The sequence below is a fragment of the Pseudophryne corroboree genome, chromosome 2 (genome assembly GCF_028390025.1).
Source record: "Pseudophryne corroboree isolate aPseCor3 chromosome 2, aPseCor3.hap2, whole genome shotgun sequence".
Lineage (NCBI taxonomy): Eukaryota > Metazoa > Chordata > Amphibia > Anura > Myobatrachidae > Pseudophryne > Pseudophryne corroboree.
Window position 1 is genome coordinate 659,975,082 of NC_086445.1, and position 17,162 is coordinate 659,992,243.

The 17,162-nt window shown below is 45.6% G+C and overlaps 1 protein-coding gene across 2 annotated transcripts in view; it reads left to right on the forward strand.

The window, feature by feature from the left end:
• The window catches only part of LOC135042599 (epidermal growth factor receptor kinase substrate 8-like), a 421,293-nt gene that overhangs the window by 122,163 nt on the left and 281,968 nt on the right, over window positions 1–17,162 (forward strand). For both annotated transcript variants that reach the window (XM_063955034.1, XM_063955035.1), the window contains 3 exons: window positions 16,234–16,308; window positions 16,382–16,530; window positions 16,681–16,780. In XM_063955034.1, coding sequence (XP_063811104.1) covers window positions 16,234–16,308; window positions 16,382–16,530; window positions 16,681–16,780 — 324 coding nt within the window. The remainder of the gene's footprint in view (window positions 1–16,233; window positions 16,309–16,381; window positions 16,531–16,680; window positions 16,781–17,162) is intronic.

Below are 17,162 nucleotides of genomic sequence, written 5' to 3' on the forward strand. Positions count from 1 at the left end.
GAGATTGAACGGAGAGGACGTGGCTACTTTCTCTGCCTGAAAAGCTCCATATCTGTGCTCAGTGTGCTGCAAATATCTGTGCTCAGTGTGCTGCAAATATCTACGTTGTCTGCCTGAAAAGCTACATATCTGTGCTCAGTGTGCTGCAAATATCTGTGCTCAGTGTGCTGCATTTTGGTGACCAACAGTATATAGTTGTACAGTACAGTAGGCCATTGCTGTATCTTGCAGCTCTGTGTCACTGCAAGTATCCATTCCATATCTGTGCTGCATTTATGTGAGCAGTATATATAGTAGTACAGTGCAGCATTTTGGTGACCAACAGAACATAGTTGTACAGTACAGTAGCCCATTGCTGTATCTTGCAGCTCTGTGTCACCGCAAGTATCCATTCCATATCTGTGCTGCATTTTTGTGAGCAGTATATATAGTAGTACAGTGCAGCATTTTGGTGACCAACAGTATATAGTTGTACAGTACAGTAGGCCATTGCTGTATCTTGCAGCTCTGTGTCACTGCAAGTATCCATTCCATATATGTGCTGAATTTGTGTGAGCAGTATATATATAGTAGTACAGTGCAGCATTTTGGTGACCAACAGTATATAGTTGTACAGTACAGTAGGCCAATGCTATTGATATAATAATATTACTGGCATATAATTCCACACATTAAAAAATGGAGAACAAAATGTGGAGGGTGAAATAGATCAATAGATCAAGATCCACTTCCACTCAGTGCTGAAGCTGCTGCCACTAGTCATGGCAGAGACGATTCAATGCCATCAACGTCATCTGCCAAGGCCGATGCCCAATGTCATAGTTGAGAGCTTGTAAAATCCAAAAAACTAAAGTTCAGAAAAATGACCCAAAAATCTAAATTAAAAGCATCTGAGGAGAAGCATAAACTTGCCAATATGCCATTTACGACACGGAGTGGCAAGAAACGGCTGAGGCCCTGGCCTATGTTTATGGCTCCTGGCCTATGTTCATGGCTAGTGGTTCAGCTTCACATGAGGATGGAAGCATTCATCCTCCCGCTAGAAAACTGAAAAGAGTTAAGATGGCAAAAGCACAGCAAAGAACTGTGCGTTCTTCTAAATCATAAATCCCCAAGGAGAGTCTTATTGTGTCAGCGGTTGCGATGCCTGACCTTCCCAACACTGGACAGGAATAGGTGGCTTCTTCCACCATTTGCACGCCCCCTGCAAGTGCTGAAAGGAGCACCCACAGTCCAGTTCCTGATAGTCAAATTGAAGATGTCACTGTTGAAGTACACCAGGATGAGGATATGGGTGTTGCTGGCACTGAGGAGGAAATTAACAAGGAGGATTCTGACGGTGAGGTGGTATGTTTAAGTCAGGCACCCGGGGAGACACCTGTTGCCCGTGGGATTAATATGGCCATTGACATGCCTGGTCAAATTACAAAAAAAATCACCTCTTCGGTCTGGAATTATTTTAACAGAAATGCGGACAACAGGTGTCAAGCCTTATGTTGCCTTTGTCAAGCTGTAATAAGTAGGGGTAAGGACGTTAACCACCTAGGAACATCCTCCCTTATACGCCTAGATCACCTGGAGCGCATTCATCAGAAGTCATTGACAAGTTCAAAAACTTTGGGTGACAGCGGAAGCAGTCCACTGACAACTAAATCCCTTCTTCCTCTTGTACCCAAGCTCCTGCAAACCACCCCACCAACTCCCTCAATGTAAATTTTCTCCTTAGACAGGAACGCCAATATTCCTGCAGGCCATGTCACTGGCAAGTCTGACGAGTCCACTCCTAACTGAGATTCCTCCGATGGATCCTTGAGTGTAACGCCTACTGCTGCTGGCGCTGCTGTACCCCTGCGTGTCTGCTGGTCTGTGTCGCGGCCTTCGGTCTGGCTGGCGCGGCTCTCGGCGGTTCTCCAGGGCATGGGCGCCACCATGACACCCGGCATCACGTGTTCGGGGGCAGGTGACGTCTTCAGAGTGCTCCGCCAATCCAGCAGTGGCGGGAGATTCAAAGTCAGACGCTGGACAGAGCCTAAGCGCCTGAGTATCATCTTTCCCTGACGTAGATGCCAGCGCTCTTGTTCCCGGCAAGGATCTCTGAAGCTTGTACTCCAGTGTCTCCGGCATTTCCAGGTGCCAGCTTCCTGCACCGGTTCCAGTGTATTCAGCGGTCAGTGTATCTCTCCGTGACCCAGTCACCGGTGCGGGCCCTCAGTGCGTGGGTTGTGGGCCCACAGTCTCCGATCTCAAGTTCTACAAATTAACAGCGTCTAAAACCCCTGCACTTCAGTTCTTCACATCATCAGCGTTTCAGTCACCGTTCTCAAGTTCTACAAATTAACAGCGTCTTAAACCCCTGCACTTCAGTTCTTCACATCATCAGCGTCTCAGTCACCGTTCTCAAGTTCTACAAATTAACAGTGTCTTAAACCCCTGCACTTCAGTTCTTCAGTGACATCATCAGCGTTTCAGTCACCGTTCTCAAGTTCCACAAATTAACAGCGTCTTAAACCACTGCACTTCAGTTCTTCACATCATCAGCGTTTCAGTCACCGTTCTCAAGTTCTACAAATTAACAGCGTCTTAAACCCCTGCACTTCAGTTCTTCACATCATCAGCGTCTCAGTCACCTCTCTCAAGTTCCACAAATTAACAGCGTCTTAAACCACTGCACTTCAGTCCTTCAAATCATCAGCGTCTCAGTCACCATTCTTACTTCTGCAAATCATCAGCGTCCCAAACCTCAAGTTATCAGTGACTCTTAAAACATTTCCCACAGTTTCTTCAGTTGCCAGCATCTCTAATATTACTCACAAAACCCTTCAGTGGGTCTGAACTTTCCCTCTTTAATTCCTTTTTGACATTTGACTTTAAGTTGTTCTTTTCCTGCAATAAAACTATTCAATATTTCACCAAACTCCACTGTCAGCGTCCTGTATGAAGAAATCCTACATTAGGCCACCCCTGTTCCGGCTCAGTTGTGGTTCCTCTTTTCAACCATCGGAAGAATCCCTGAGTTCACAACACCCTCAGTCTAGGTCAGTGACAGGTACTTTCTGTTGAACTACTTTTTCATGTAGTACCCTGGTAAATGTAATCAAAGAAGCATTTCCAGGCTGAGGATCAAACGTCGACCTGGGAGCTATCTTTTTTAATTCAGTTGGCGCTGATTCCTTAATTTAACTGGAAGGGTGATGGTCAAAATATTAAGGGAGTTTTAGTTGTCATTTTAATTTGAACGACAACCGTAGTCCATAAAAATGAGTCAAAAGATGTCATAGGAACAAAATGAAGGCCTCTTTATAGCACCCTACTCTCACTCTCACTGAGAGGGGTAGTAAACAAATTAAAGATCACTTCTTGGGCAATGGGGGTTTGTTGCACAATTTTTCACCTCCTCTGGCCCTCTCTTCAGGTAAATTGTCATTTGTGTTTGTTCTTTGTGCTCGGGTCTTGATCCCTAAAGGGACAAACTTTTTATAGCTTCTATTATGTGAAGTACTGGCCTCTGGGTCACTCGCAGAGGTACCTGATTCTCCAGATGTTTCTAATCTATTCCGCTGAAAACGTGGTGTGAATGTAATATGTTGTGTTTCACCAGGAGCACCTCATACAGTAGTAACATAGTATCTAAGGTTGAAAAAGACAATTTGTCCATCGAGTTCAACCTGTTTGTGGTCTCCTATGCAGGATTATTTTGGTCTAAATTTTGTCTGATGCTGATGTCAGCCGTTGTTTTTAAATTCCTCTTTTCATAGAAACTATATTGCATGACTATGCACCATAGCCTTGGATATCCTTATCCATTAGGAATTTATCTAACCCATTCTTAAAGGTGTTGACTGAGTCCACCATTACAACTCCCTCAGGCAGGGAATTCCAAACACGTACTGTCCTTACTGTGAAAAAACCTTTACGTTGAATTGTGCGGAATCTCCTCTCCTCTAACCTAAGTGAGTGTCCATGTGTCCTCTGTGCTGATCTTACCAAAAACAGATCCCACGCAAGCTCTGTGTATTGTCCCCTTATATATTTGTAGATGTTGATCTTCTGTCTGCCATCCATAAATGTTATGGGATTTATAATCCTGATTGATTTTAAATACCTTATCCCTTTTATACTTAATGAGGTCGGTCTTATATTTCATCACTTGAGCCTCTAAGTTGTTAAGCTGATCTGCAGATTTATCCTCCTCAAACAAATGTTTAAATAAGTTTTCAAAAGTGGTGATTTTATCTTTAATCTTGGTTAGCTACCTGGACAACTCCTCGATAACTAAGAGGGTAAAGTCCAGTGAACATTTGTTCAAGAGATCTGCCTTACTGTCGTTTTTTCCTGACTGCAGCATAAGTGTGAATGTGTGTATGTATGTATGTATATGTATGTATGTGTGTATATATATATATATATATATATATATGTATATAGAATCCACGATATGCCGGCACTCCATATAAACTGACAGCGTGCTCCGGTGCTAACACCCAATAGCCATAGGTATCCAATGCAGAAAAGAGGAGGCACTCAGAGACAGCAATATATAGCAAAAATGATGTATTCAAATTCGGTCAAGTACTTTCGAGGTCAAAACCCCGTCATCAGGACCACATCACAGAAAATTACAGCTGTAATTTTCTGTGATGTGGACCTGATGACGGGGTTTTGACCTCGAAAGTACTTGACCGAATTTGAATACCTCATTTTTGCTATATATTGCTGTCTCTGAGTGCCTCCTCTTTTCTGCATTGGATATATATATATATATATATATATATATATATATGTATATTATAGAAGTCCGGGTTTGGTTCTAAGAGAATCGAACCTCCCCAAACTTCACGATCGGCTCGGGACTTCCCGCCAGACTCTGATCCCAGAACTAGGAAAAACATCATCATCCCGTTGTTGAATTCTCGTGGGTTTTGGATTCTATATAAATAACTGCGTGTCACCACCATTTTCACTCTGGACTTGGAGAGTGAGGGAGACAGCGTGCTGTCTTGGCTGTCACTGATGTGTCATGTGCTGTTAGGGGTGCTGCAGCTGTACATGGGTGTTGCTGTCTTGGCTGTCACTGTGCTGTACAGGGACACTGTCCTCATGTATCCTGTGAAAATACAAGGGTGCTGACCCTGTCTTATATGCTGTAAAAATTCAGGGGTGTAGCAAAAATAAATGTATCCTGGCCCTGTCTTGTATGCTGTAAAAATTCAGGGGTGCTGTGAAAATAAATGTACCCTGGCCATGTACTGTATGCTTTCAAAATTAAGGGGTCCAGTGAAAATAAATGCACACTGGGGTATATTTACTAAGCTCCCGATTTTGACCGAGATGCCGTTTTTTCTTCAAAGTGTCATCTCGGGAATTTACTAAGCAAAAATCACGGCAGTGATGAGGGTTTTCGTATTTTTTTTGAAGTTGTAGGAAAAAAATATGAATGAATACACCATCGGTCAAACGCGGCTGTTGAGGTATGAATCACGGTCATTTACTAACCATTCGTATTTGTAATGTGGCTGTGAAAAAATACAAATCGTAAGAAAGTGCTAAAAAAAAAACAGACCTGCTTTTTATTACCGTGTTCTGATATGCATGCACGGATCCATGAGATCCGTGCATGTTTATCATTGGGAATGGGTGGGAAAGTGTTAATTTAAAAAAAAAAAAAATTGCGTGGGGTCCCCCCTCCTAAGCAAAACCAGCCTCGGGCTCTTTGAGCCGATCCTGGTTGCAAAAATATGGGGGAAAAATTGACAGGGGTTCCCCCATATTTAAACAACCAGCATCGGGCTCTGCGCCTGGTCCTGGTTCCAAAAATACGGGGGACAAAAAGCGTAGGGGTCCCCCGTATTTTTGAAACCAGCACCGGGCTCCACTAGCTGGACAGATAATGCCACAGCCGGGGGTCACTTTTATACAGTGCCCTGCGGCCGTGGCATTAAATACCCAACTAGTCACCCCTGGCCGGGGTACCCTGGAGGAGTGGTAACCCCTTAAATCAAGGGGTCCCCCCCTCCAGCCACCCAAGGGCCAGGGGTGAAGCCCGAGGCTGTCCCCCCCATCCAAGGGCTGCGGATGGGGGGCTGATAGCCTTTGTGAAAATGGTTGAATATTGTTTTTAGTAGCATTACTACAAGTCCCAGCAAGCCTCCCCCGCAAGCTGGTACTTGGAGAACCACAAGTACCAGCATGCGGTGGAAAACCGGACCCGCTGGTACCTGTTGTACTACTACTAAAAAAATACCCCAATAAAGACATAACACACACACCTTGAAAGTATAACTTTAATACATACATCCACACCACCATATACACATACTTACCTTATGTTCACACGAGGGTCGGTCCTCTTCTCCATGTAGAATCCATGGTGTACCTGTTGAAAAAATTATACTCACAAAATCCTGGGTAGAAGGCTCCTCTTCTTCTTGTATTCCATTTGTAATCCACGTACTTGTTAAAATAAAAAAACGGATACCCGACCTCGAACTGAAAGGGGCCCCATGTTTTCACATGGGACCCCTTTCCCCGAATGCCAGAAACCCCCTCTGACTTATGTCTAAGAGGGTTTCATCAGCCAATCAGGGAGCGCCACATTGTGGCACCCTCCTGATTGGCTGTGTGCTCCTGTACTGTATGACAGGCAGCACCCGGCAATGTTACAATGTAGCGCCTATGCGCTCCATTATAACCAATGGTGGGAACTTTGTGGTCAGCGGTGAGGTTACTTTCAGTCAACCGCCAATTTTTTCAACAGGTACACCATGGATTCTACATGGAGAAGAGGACCGACCCTCGTGTGAACATAAGGTAAGTATGTGCATATGGTGGTATGGATGTATGTATTAAAGTTATACTTTCAAGGTGTGTGTGTTATGTCTTTATTGGGGTATTTTTTAGTAGTAGTACTACAGGTACCAGCGGGCCCGGTTTTCTGCCGCATGCTGGTACTTGTGGTTCTCTTTGCGGGGGAGGCTTGCCTGGACTTGTAGTACTGCTACTAAAAACAATATTCAACCATTTTCACAAAGGCTATCAGCCCCCCATCCGCAGCCCTTGGATGGGGGGGGACAGCCTCGGGCTTCACCCCTGGCCCTTGGGTGGCTGGAGGGGGGGACCCCTTGATTTAAGGGGTTCCCACTCCTCCAGGGTACCCCGGCCAGGGGTGACTAGTTGGGTATTTAATGCCACGGCCGCAGGGCACTGTATAAAAGTGACCCCCGGCTGTGGCATTATCTGTCCAGCTAGTGGAGCCCAGTGCTGGTTACAAAAATACGGGGGACCCCTACGCTTTTTGTCCCCCGTATTTTTGGAACCAGGACCAGGCGCAGAGCCCGATGCTGGTTGTTTAAATATGGGGGAACCCCTGTCAATTTTTCCCCCATATTTTTGCAACCAGGATCGGCTCAAAGAGCCCGAGCCTGGTTTGGCTTAGGAGGGGGGACCCCACGCAATTTTTTTTAACTTTTCAACCATTTTTTAAATTTTTACAAGGTGCACAATGAAGCCCAGCACGGATCTCTCAGATCCGGCCGAGATTCATTGTATTAAAGTCGGCAGTGTTTTACAAGTCACTCACGTAAAACTTTCCCAAAAAATGAATGACATCGACATCGGAAAAAACGAAAATGCAGAATACGGGAGCTTAGTAAATTAGTCGTAATAAATTCAAAAAGTTGCAATTTTACACTTTCGATGTCATTCGTGATGATTCTCACTCCAAATCGGTACTAATACGAATCTTAGTAAATATACCCCACTGTCTCTGTCTTGTATTCTGTAAAAATTCAGGGGTGCAGTGAAAATAAATGTACACTGGCCCTGTCTTGTATGCTGTAAAAATAAAGGGGTGCTATGAAAATAAATGTACACTGGCCCTGTCCTGTATGCCATAAAGATACAGGGGTGCTGTTGTTAAAATAAAAGCCTCTGGCCCTGTCCTGTATGCTGTAAAAGTACAGGGGTGCTTTTGTTAAAATAAAAGTACACTGGACCAAATACAGGGGTGCTGTTGTTAAAATAAAATTACACTGGCCATCTCTTGTATACTGTAAAATTACAGGGGTGTTGTTCAAATACAGTGGTGCTGGCCCTGTCCTGTATTTTGTAAAATACAGGGGTGCTATTGTTAAAATAAAAATACACTGGCCCTGTCTTGTATACTTCAAAAACACAGGGGTTCTGTGAAAATAAAGAGGCACTAGTCTGTGTGCTGTAATAGTAAAAGGGTGCTGTCTTGTGAAATGGAGAAAAAAAAATTGCAGGAAAAAATTGTGAAAGATCAGGAACCACTTTTAGTTCCTAGTACTAGTGCTGAAGCTGCTGCTGCTGCCACCAGTGATGACATTGATGATGCAATTCCATCAACGTTGTCTGCAAAGGCCGATGCCCAGTGTCATAGAAGGCTTATAAAATCCAAGAAACAAAAATTAATAATCAGAAAAAAAAGAAATTATCTGATGAAAAACATAAAATTTGCAATATGCCATTCATGACACGAAGTGGCAAGGAAAGGTTAAAGCCTTGGCCTATGTTCATGACTGGTGGTTTAGCTTCTCATGAGGATGGAAGTCAACCTTCCTCTCGAAAAATGAAAAAAAATAATCTTATTAAAGCATAGGAAAAAACAACTGTGCGTTCAGAGATATCACAAAGCCCCAAGGAGAGTCCAGGTGTGTCCGCGGTTGCGATGTCTAGGCCTGACCTTCCCAAGACTGTATGGGAAGAGTAGGCTCCTACCACCATGTGCATGCCCCCTGCAAGTCCAGTTGCTGATATTAAGATTGAGGATGTCACTGGAAAAGTACACCAGGATAAGGAGGATATTGGTCTAGCTGGTGCTGAGGAGGAAGTTGACGATGAGGATTCTGAGGGTGATGTGGTTTATTTGAATAAGGCACCAGTAGAGACAGTTGTTGGCCATGGGATAAAAAAGCCCATTGTCATACCTGGGCAAAACACCAAAAAAGCCACCTCTTCGGTGTGGAATTTTTTCTACACAAATCAACAAGTGTCAAGCCATGTGTTGCCTTTGGAAATTCATAAAAAGTAGGGGTAAGAATATAAACTACCTAGGAACATCCTCCCTTATACGTCACCTGCAGTGCATGCATCATGCCAAGTTCAGAAACTTTGGGTAATAATCGCTGACAAGGTTTCTGGCTGCACTAAAAACTCTTTAGGAGTACACACTGGAGCGGGGGCAACTTAGGTAAAATAGAGCCAGTGTGTGCAGGTGCCTCCAAATTGCCTCTTTTACCTGCCAGTACAGGTACGGACTGTCTGACATGTCTACTTGGATGTTGTCACTGATGTAATCCTCCACCATTCTTTCAAATGTGACAGCATCATATGAAGGAGCTGTTGTCGTGTCATGTACTGCTTCAGCTCACCATGTTTTCACCAGCAGGTCTTTGCGCCTCTGCAGGCTTGTGTCCATTGGAAAGAGAGACACCACGTAGGCTTTAAACCTAGGATCGAGCATGGTGGCCAAAATGTAGTGCTCTGATTTTAAGATTGACCACCCTTAAATCCTGGCAAAGCGAATGAAGGGCTTCATCCACCAGTTCCACATACCAAGAGGAATTGCTCTGTCTTAGCTCCTCCTTCACTTTCTCTAGCTCTTTCTGCAAAAGCCTGATGAGGGGAATGACCTGACTCAAGCTGGCAGTGTCTGAACTGACTTAACGTGTGGCAAGTTTGAAGGGTTGGAGAACCTTGCACAAGACTGAAATCAATCTCCACTGCGCTTGAGTCAGGTGCATACCCCCTCCTTTGCCTATGTCATAGGTGGATGAATAGGCTTGAATGGCCTTTTGCTGCTCCTCTATCCTCTGAAGAATATAGAGGGTTGAGTTCCACCGCGTCACAACCTCTTGCTTCAGGTGATGGCAGGGCAGGTTCAAGAGTGTTTTCTGGCGCTCCAGTCTTCGGCATGTAGTCACTGAATGGCGAAAGTGTCCCAAAATTTTGCGGCCCACCAAAAGCGTCTCCTGCACGGCCCTGTCATTTCTCAAAAAATGCTGCACCACCAAATTTATTGTGTGAGCAAAACATGAGACATGCTGGAATTTGCCTTTATTTAATGCCCGCACAAAATTGGTGGCGTTGTCTGATATAACAAATCCACAGGAGAGTCTAAATGGGGCAAGCCATTGGGCGATGATTTCCCTCAATTTCTCTAAGAGGTTGTCGGTGGTGTGCCTCTTACGGAAACCATTGATACACAGCGTAGCTTGCCTAGGAACGAGTTGGCATTTGTGAAATGCTGCTACTGTTGCCGCTGCTGTTGTTGCTGCGGGAGGCTATACATCTACCCAGTGGGCTGTCACAGCCATATAGTCCTTAGTCTGCCCTGTTCCACTTGTCCGCATGTCCATGGTTAAGTGGACAGTGGGTACAACTGCACTTTTTAGGACACTGAGGACACTATTTCTGACGTCTCTGTACATTCTCTGTATCGCCTGCCTAGTGAAGTGGAATCTAGACGGGATTTCGTACCAGTGACACATTACCTCGATCAATTGTCTAAATCACACTGTGTTAATTGCGGATCCCAGATGCACATCTAACACCAACATATCTGTCAAGGCCTCAGTTATCTGCTTTGCAACAGGAGGACTGCTGTCGTACTTCATCCTCCTCGCAAAGGACTGTTGGACAGTCAGTTGCTTAGTGAAAGAAGTAATGGTGTTCCAAATTCCTCTCCGGTATGAATAATGACTCGCAGTGGCAGCAGTAGGTGTAGCAATGCAGGATCCTCCGGAGGAATCCCGGTTAGGAGAGAAGTCAGTCATGCCAGTGACATGGCTTGCAGGACTACTTCTGATCCTGATCGAGGAGGAAATTGACGATGAAGGAGTTGCTGGTGTTGTTTGTAGGCGCTTGTATACGACAGGACAAAGGGATTTAGGTTTCAGTGGACTGCTTACGGTCTTAGCCACAGTTTCTGAACTTGACAGTGACTTTTTTGAATGCGTGGCAGGTGACGTATAAGGGAGGATGTTTCTAGGTGGTTAACGTCCTTACCCCTACTTATTACACCTTTACATAAGGTGCATACTGTTTTAAAGGTTTCCGTGTTAAATATATGTGTGCAATACAGGGAATCTATGCAACATATGTATGTGTGCAATACAGTATGTCTGTGTTATATGTGTGCAGTACCCAGGATGTGTGTAGTACAGGTTATATGTGTAACATGTATGTGTTACATATGTGTGTGCAGTGCAGGATAGCTGTATTACATATATGGAAGCAGTGATATTATATTATATGAGTATATTGTGTTTGTGAGTACAGTATTTTGCTTAACGTTAAATAATGTGCATATAGCGGGTAATTCCAAGTTGATCGCAGCAGGATTTTTGATAGCAATTGGGCAAAACCATGTGCACTGCAGGGGAGGCAGATATAACATGTGCAGAAAGAGTTAGATTTGGGTGGGTTATTTTATTTCTGTGCAGGGTAAATACTGGCTGCTCTATTTTTACACTGCAAATTAGATTGCAGATTGAACACACCCCACCCAAATCTAACTATCTCTGCACATGTTATATCTGCCTCCCCTGCAGTGCACATGGTTTTGCCCAATTGCTATCAAAAATCCTGCTGCGATCAACTTGGAATTACCCCCTTTGTTAGCAGTTTGGCAAAACCATGGGGGTCATTCCGAGTTGTTCGCTCGGTAAAAATCTTCGCATCGCAGCGATTTTCCGCTTAATGCGCATGCGCAATGTCCGCACTGCGACTGCGCCAAGTAAATTTGCTATGCAGTTAGGATTTTTACTCACAGCTTTTTCATCGTTCTGGCGATCGTAATGTGATTGACAGGAAATGGGTGTTACTGGGCGGAAACAGGCCGTTTTATGGGCGTGTGGGAAAAAACGCTACCGTTTCCGGAAAAAACGCAGGAGTGGCCGGAGAAACGGGGGATTGTCTGGGCGAACGCTGGGTGTGTTTGTGACGTCAAACCAGGAACGACAAGCACTGAAATGATCGCAGATGCCGAGTAAGTCTGAAGCTACTCAGAAACTGCTACGAGGTGTGTAATCGCAATATTGCGAATACATCGTTCGCATTTTTAAGATGCTAAGATTCACTCCCAGTAGGCGGCGGCTTAGCGTGAGCAACTCTGCTAAAATCGCCTTGCGAGCGAACAACTCGGAATGAGGGCCCATGTGCACTGCAGGTGGGACAGATTTAACATGTGCAGAGAGAGTTAGATTTGGGTGTGGTGTGTTCAACCTGCAATCTAATTTGCAGTGTAAAAATAAAGCAGCCAGTATTTACCCTGCACAGAAACAAAATAACCCACCCAAATCTAACTCTTTCTGCACATGTTATATCTGCCTCCCCTGCAGTGCACATGGGCCCTCATTCCGAGTCGTTCGCTCGGTATTTTTCATCGCATCGCAGTGAAATTCCGCTTAGTACGCATGCGCAATATTCGCACTGCGACTGCGCCAAGTAATTTTACAATGAAGATAGTATTTTTACTCACGGCTTTTTCTTCGCTCCGGCGATCGTAGTGTGATTGACAGGAAATGGGTGTTACTGGGCGGAAACACGGCGTTTCAGGGGCGTGTGGATAAAAACGCTACCGTTTCCGGAAAAAACGCAGGAGTGGCCGGAGAAACGGAGGAGTGTCTGGGCGAACGCTGGGTGTGTTTATGACGTCAAACCAGGAACGACAAGCACTGAACTGATCGCAGATGCCGAGTAAGTCTGAAGCTACTCTGAAACTGCTAAGTAGTTTGTAATCGCAATATTGCGAATACATCGTTCGCAATTTTAAGAAGCTAAGATTCACTCCCAGTAGGCGGAGGCTTAGCGTGAGCAACTCTGCTAAATTCGCCTTGCGAGCGTTCAACTCGGAATGAGGGCCCTGGTTTTTCCCAACTGCTAACAAAATTCCTGCTGCGATCAACTTGGAATTACCCGCTATATGCACATTATTTAACGTTAAGCAAAATACTGTACTCACAATATACTCATATAATATAATATCACTGCTTCCATATATGTAATACAGCTATCCTGCACTGCACACACATATGTAACACATACATGTTACACATATAACCTGTACTACACACATCCTGGGTACTGCACACATATAACACAGACATACTGTATTGCACACATACATATGTTGCATAGATTCCCTGTATTGCACACATATATGTAACACGGAAACCTTTTATATACACACACACACACACACACACACACACACACACACACAATCACACACACACACACAACCCTTTGTGCACTCAGCCTGGGTGACCCGGGTAGGGTTACGCTCTCATTCCTTTAATTCTGGACACATATTAATTACACAGGTTCTGTGGCTGATTAAAACCAGATGAAATGGAGTCTTGAAGTCAGCCAGCCACAGAACCTGTGTAATTAATGTATAGCCAAAAATAAAGGGATGAGGTGGTAACCCTAGACCCGGAGGCGGGTGTCCGTGTAGGGCCAGCAGGGAGCATAGTTCTTACAGATACACAGCTCTAGCACATAGACATAGTAGGACCAGCACACTACCGGGGTGATGAAGAGCACTGGCACCCAGCCTACCACTCACTGGCAGCACCGCAGGTCGTGAGACGGCATCATAATCCCGGAGCATCTGGCACTGAGCTGCTGCTGAGCTGTTGCTCAGCAAGCAGCTCAGCAAAGCCCTGCAGTGCTGGTGGCTGTGAGCCTTATGGCTGCAGTCAATGGCGAACGCAGCCCTGAAACTGCGCAGGTCATTGCGGGATCTGTTGTGGATTGCAGCGGGGGGCCTGAGGTTACTTACCTCCAGATCTCCCTCCTCAATAAGGTTTTACCTAGAGCAATGTGTATAAGGTACTAACTGGCGCAATGTGTATAAGGGGCTACCTGGCACAATGTGTATAAGGGGCTACCTGGTGCAATGTGTATAATAGGCTCTACCTGGCACAATGTGTATAAGAAGCACTACCTGGTGCAATTTGTATAAGGGGCTTCCTGGCACAATGTTTATTAGAGGCTCTACCTGGTGCAATGCGTATAAGGTGCTACCTCGCCAATATATATAAGAGACTGTACCTGGTGCAATGTGTATAAGGGGCCACCTGGCGTAATGTGTATAAGAGGCTCTATCTGGTGCAATGTGTGTAAAGGGCTCTATCATGGCATAATGTGTACTGTATAAGGGATATTACTGTGTGGTGTAATGTGACTGATGGACACTACTGTGCAGTGTAATGTGAATCGTGCTATTATGTGGCATTGCCCCTTCCCCATGAAGTGATGCCCCTTTGGTGCACACTGTCCTTATATTGAACTGGTTGGCACCAGAGGTGTAGCAAGGTGTCATGGTGCCTGGAGCAAGGTATTTTTTGGCCCCCTCCCATGTACTGAATTGGGGGCGTGGCCACCTGGGCCGGTTCTAGACCTTGTGGCACTCAGCGAAAGTTTCCTTTGGCGCCCCCCCCCACACCCGTAGGTGAAACATACTGCGCGGAGAAGGCGCGCAGCAAAAAAAGGAGCATTGCTTCATAGGGAAGGGGCATGGCCACAGTTATCCCCCCTGTAGCTGTGCCAGCTGTAGATTTGCCCCCAGTAGTTGTGCCATCAGTAGATTTGCTACCTGTAGTTATGCCCCCTGTAGCCTGTGCCCCTGTAGATTTGCCCCCAGTAGTTGTGCCCCTGTAGCTGAGCCCCTGTAGATTTGCTCCCTGTAGATTTGCCCCCAGGAGTTGTGCCCCCTTTAGCTGTGCCCCCAGTAGTTGTTCCCTCAGTAGTTGTGCCCACAGTAGCTGTGCCCCCTGTATATTTGCCCCAGTAGTTGTGCCCCTGTAGCTGTGACCCTGTAGATTTGGCCCCAGTAGTTGTGCCCTGTAGCTAAGCCCCCTATAGATTTGCCCCCAGTAGTTGTGACCCCTGTATTTTTGCCCCCTGTAGCTGTGCCCTCAGTAGTTGTGCCCCTGTAGCTGTGCCCCCTGTAGCTGTGCCCCCTGTAGCTGTGCCCCCAGTAGTTGTGCCCCCAGTAGTTGTGCCACTGTAGCTGTGCCCTCAGTAGATTTGCCCCCAGTAGTTGTGCCCCCTGTAGCTGTGCCCTTAGTAGATTTGCCCCCTGTAGCTGAGCCCCCTGTAGATTTGCCCCCAGTAGTTGTGCCCCCTGTAGCTGTATCCCCAGTAGTTGTGCCCCTGTAGCTGTGCCCTCAGTAGATTTGCCCCCAGTAGTTGTGCCCCCTGTAGATTTGCTCCCAGTAGTTGAACCCCCTGTAGCTGTGCCCTCAGTAGATTTGCCCCCTGTAGCTGTGCCCCCTGTAGATTTGCCCCCAGTAGTTGTGCCCCCTGTAGTTGTACCATCAGTAGATTTGCCCCCAGTAGTTGTGACCCCAGTAGATTTGCCCACAGTAGTTGTGCCCCCTGTAGATTTGTCCCCAGTAGTTGTGCCCCCTGTAGATTTGCCCCCAGTAGTTGTGCCCCGTGTAGATTTGCCCACAGTAGTTGTGCCCCCTGTTGATTTGCCCACAGTAGTAGTGCCCCCTGTAGCTGAGCCCCCTGTAGATTTGCCCCTAGTATTTGTGCCCCCTGGTTTGTGCCCCTTGGTAGCGCCGCTTACACACACAAAGCTGCTCCGTCTCCGCAGTCCTGTGCAGTCTGGCTGCGGCGCATCTCCACCCATGTGGCGTCTGACGTCTTGACATCAGACGCCCGTGCATCACAGAGCACGGAGGGGTGGAGGGGAGGGTGGTAGAGAGCTGATGCTGCTCAGGCTCGCAGCTGTCAGTGACTGACAGCTGCAAGCTCCGTGCGGCAAGGTGGAGGTTCCGGCAGAGTCGAGCTGCGGCACCCTGTACTGTCTTGGGTGCCTGGAGCTCAAGCTCCACCGACACCACCCTCCCTACGCCCTTGGTTGGCACACTGTCCTTGTTTTGAACTGGGTGAGGGGGGGAGAGGGAATGCGCCAAAGGAAACGTTCTCCCTGGGCGCCACAATGTCTAGAAACGGCTTTGGGGAAGATTTTTGTATTGTCCCCAATACAATACTTATTATTGTTAATAAGCAGTCCAAATGTTATGATTTTTTCTTTATTCAGCACATACTTTCTTTTCTAATTTACATAGTTCTGCTTTGTGTTCAACAAATTTGAAATTTTACCATTTAGAACTGAACATGCCTATCCTTTGATTACATATGAAATAAAAAAAAGCATATTTCATTCAATAATATTCTTCTGAATTATGTCACCAGGGAAAACTCAAGGATGAGATGTACCAGCCAAGCGCTGTGGAATTAGTCCATATGATGCTGAGCTTGCTTCCAAAGGTAAGGATAAATGGGCACAACTGCTTTTACACTAGCACAAAGTCATAACATAAATTGCAACTTTCTGTTACAGATCCTGTCCAAATGTCCATGGAAGAACACCTCCAGTACTGTGGTGTCTCCATTCCTTACACAAAAGGCCATACTGCTATTGAACTCATGTGTGACAGATAAAGAAAGACAGCTGTGGGAAAGTTTGGGGGAAGCGTGGTTAAGAACAAGGTAATGACACAGTAGCCAAAATCTAATCTATAAATAAAATCTAATTTGACATGAGAGTAAATTTCTCTTAAATATGTTCAGATATACAATAGCAATATCTTTCTTTCTTTCTTTCTTTCTTTCTTTCTTTCTTTCTTTCTTTCTTTCTAGAGATGACTGGCCCAATGGAAAGATGGTACCACCATATACTCCCTTATTCTCTAATGGGTGGATTCCTCAAGAGATAGTCCCCAGTAGTGGCCAACCAGAGGTATGATTAGGTGTAAAATATATATATTTTTTAAATCCTGCTTGTGTTTTTAAAAGTGTTCATGTAGGCTGCACTTACTAGGGAGCAAACCCTGCCAAAGAGTGTACATTTGCATTGTTATGAAGCACCAAAGCATTATACAATTCCCAAAGAATCACACAAGCATGGTCAGCCAATATCAGCCACCAGATTGCATTGCTTTATCCATCCTGACACCAATCTACTGTAGTATTGGCCAGTGATAATGTTATGAAACACCTGTGCTATTACATAAATCCCCTAGAGACACACAAGCAAGGTCTTCTGCCAATAACAGCTACCTGTTGTTTCCTTAGAGTACAGCACACTCACCGGTACTTAGGATGCTGCCTCAACTTCCCCT